General features: G+C 54.3%; 1 protein-coding gene across 1 annotated transcript in view; it reads left to right on the forward strand.

Moving 5' to 3' along the window:
• Positions 1-53: 53 nt before the first annotated feature.
• Positions 54-324, forward strand: part of LOC107731304 (netrin receptor DCC-like) — a gene marked incomplete at its 5' end in the record, with an annotated part of 67,152 nt that continues 66,881 nt past the window's right edge. Inside the window, one exon of the mRNA XM_016542357.1 lies at positions 54-208. Coding sequence (XP_016397843.1) covers positions 54-208 — 155 coding nt within the window. The remainder of the gene's footprint in view (positions 209-324) is intronic.

Here is a 324-nt window from a genome sequence, read left to right on the forward strand (position 1 = left end):
AGAGTCCCTGTAAACCACAAATGCAAGTATGTGTGTGTGTGTGTGTTTGACAGGGAGCGCAGCCTGAACGTGACGGAGGCCGAGGGTCTGCAGCTGGCGGTCAGTAATCTCCGACCGGAGGCCACGTACTCCTTCAGGGTGGTGGCGTATAACGAGCAAGGGCCCGGAGAGAGTTCAGAGGCCATCCGACTGTCCACGCAACCCGAGCGTAAGAGTCGCCGCCTCTCAACTTGAAATATACAGCAGAACATCTGATATCTGACATCAGTCACACTGAGAGCAATGGAAGCTAACTGTGTTTGGTGATTGTGACGATGCAGCAGC

Source organism: Sinocyclocheilus rhinocerous, unplaced genomic scaffold (genome assembly GCF_001515625.1).
Source record: "Sinocyclocheilus rhinocerous isolate Xijiao unplaced genomic scaffold, SAMN03320098_v1.1 scaffold2594, whole genome shotgun sequence".
NCBI classification, from domain to species: Eukaryota; Metazoa; Chordata; class Actinopteri; order Cypriniformes; family Cyprinidae; genus Sinocyclocheilus; species Sinocyclocheilus rhinocerous.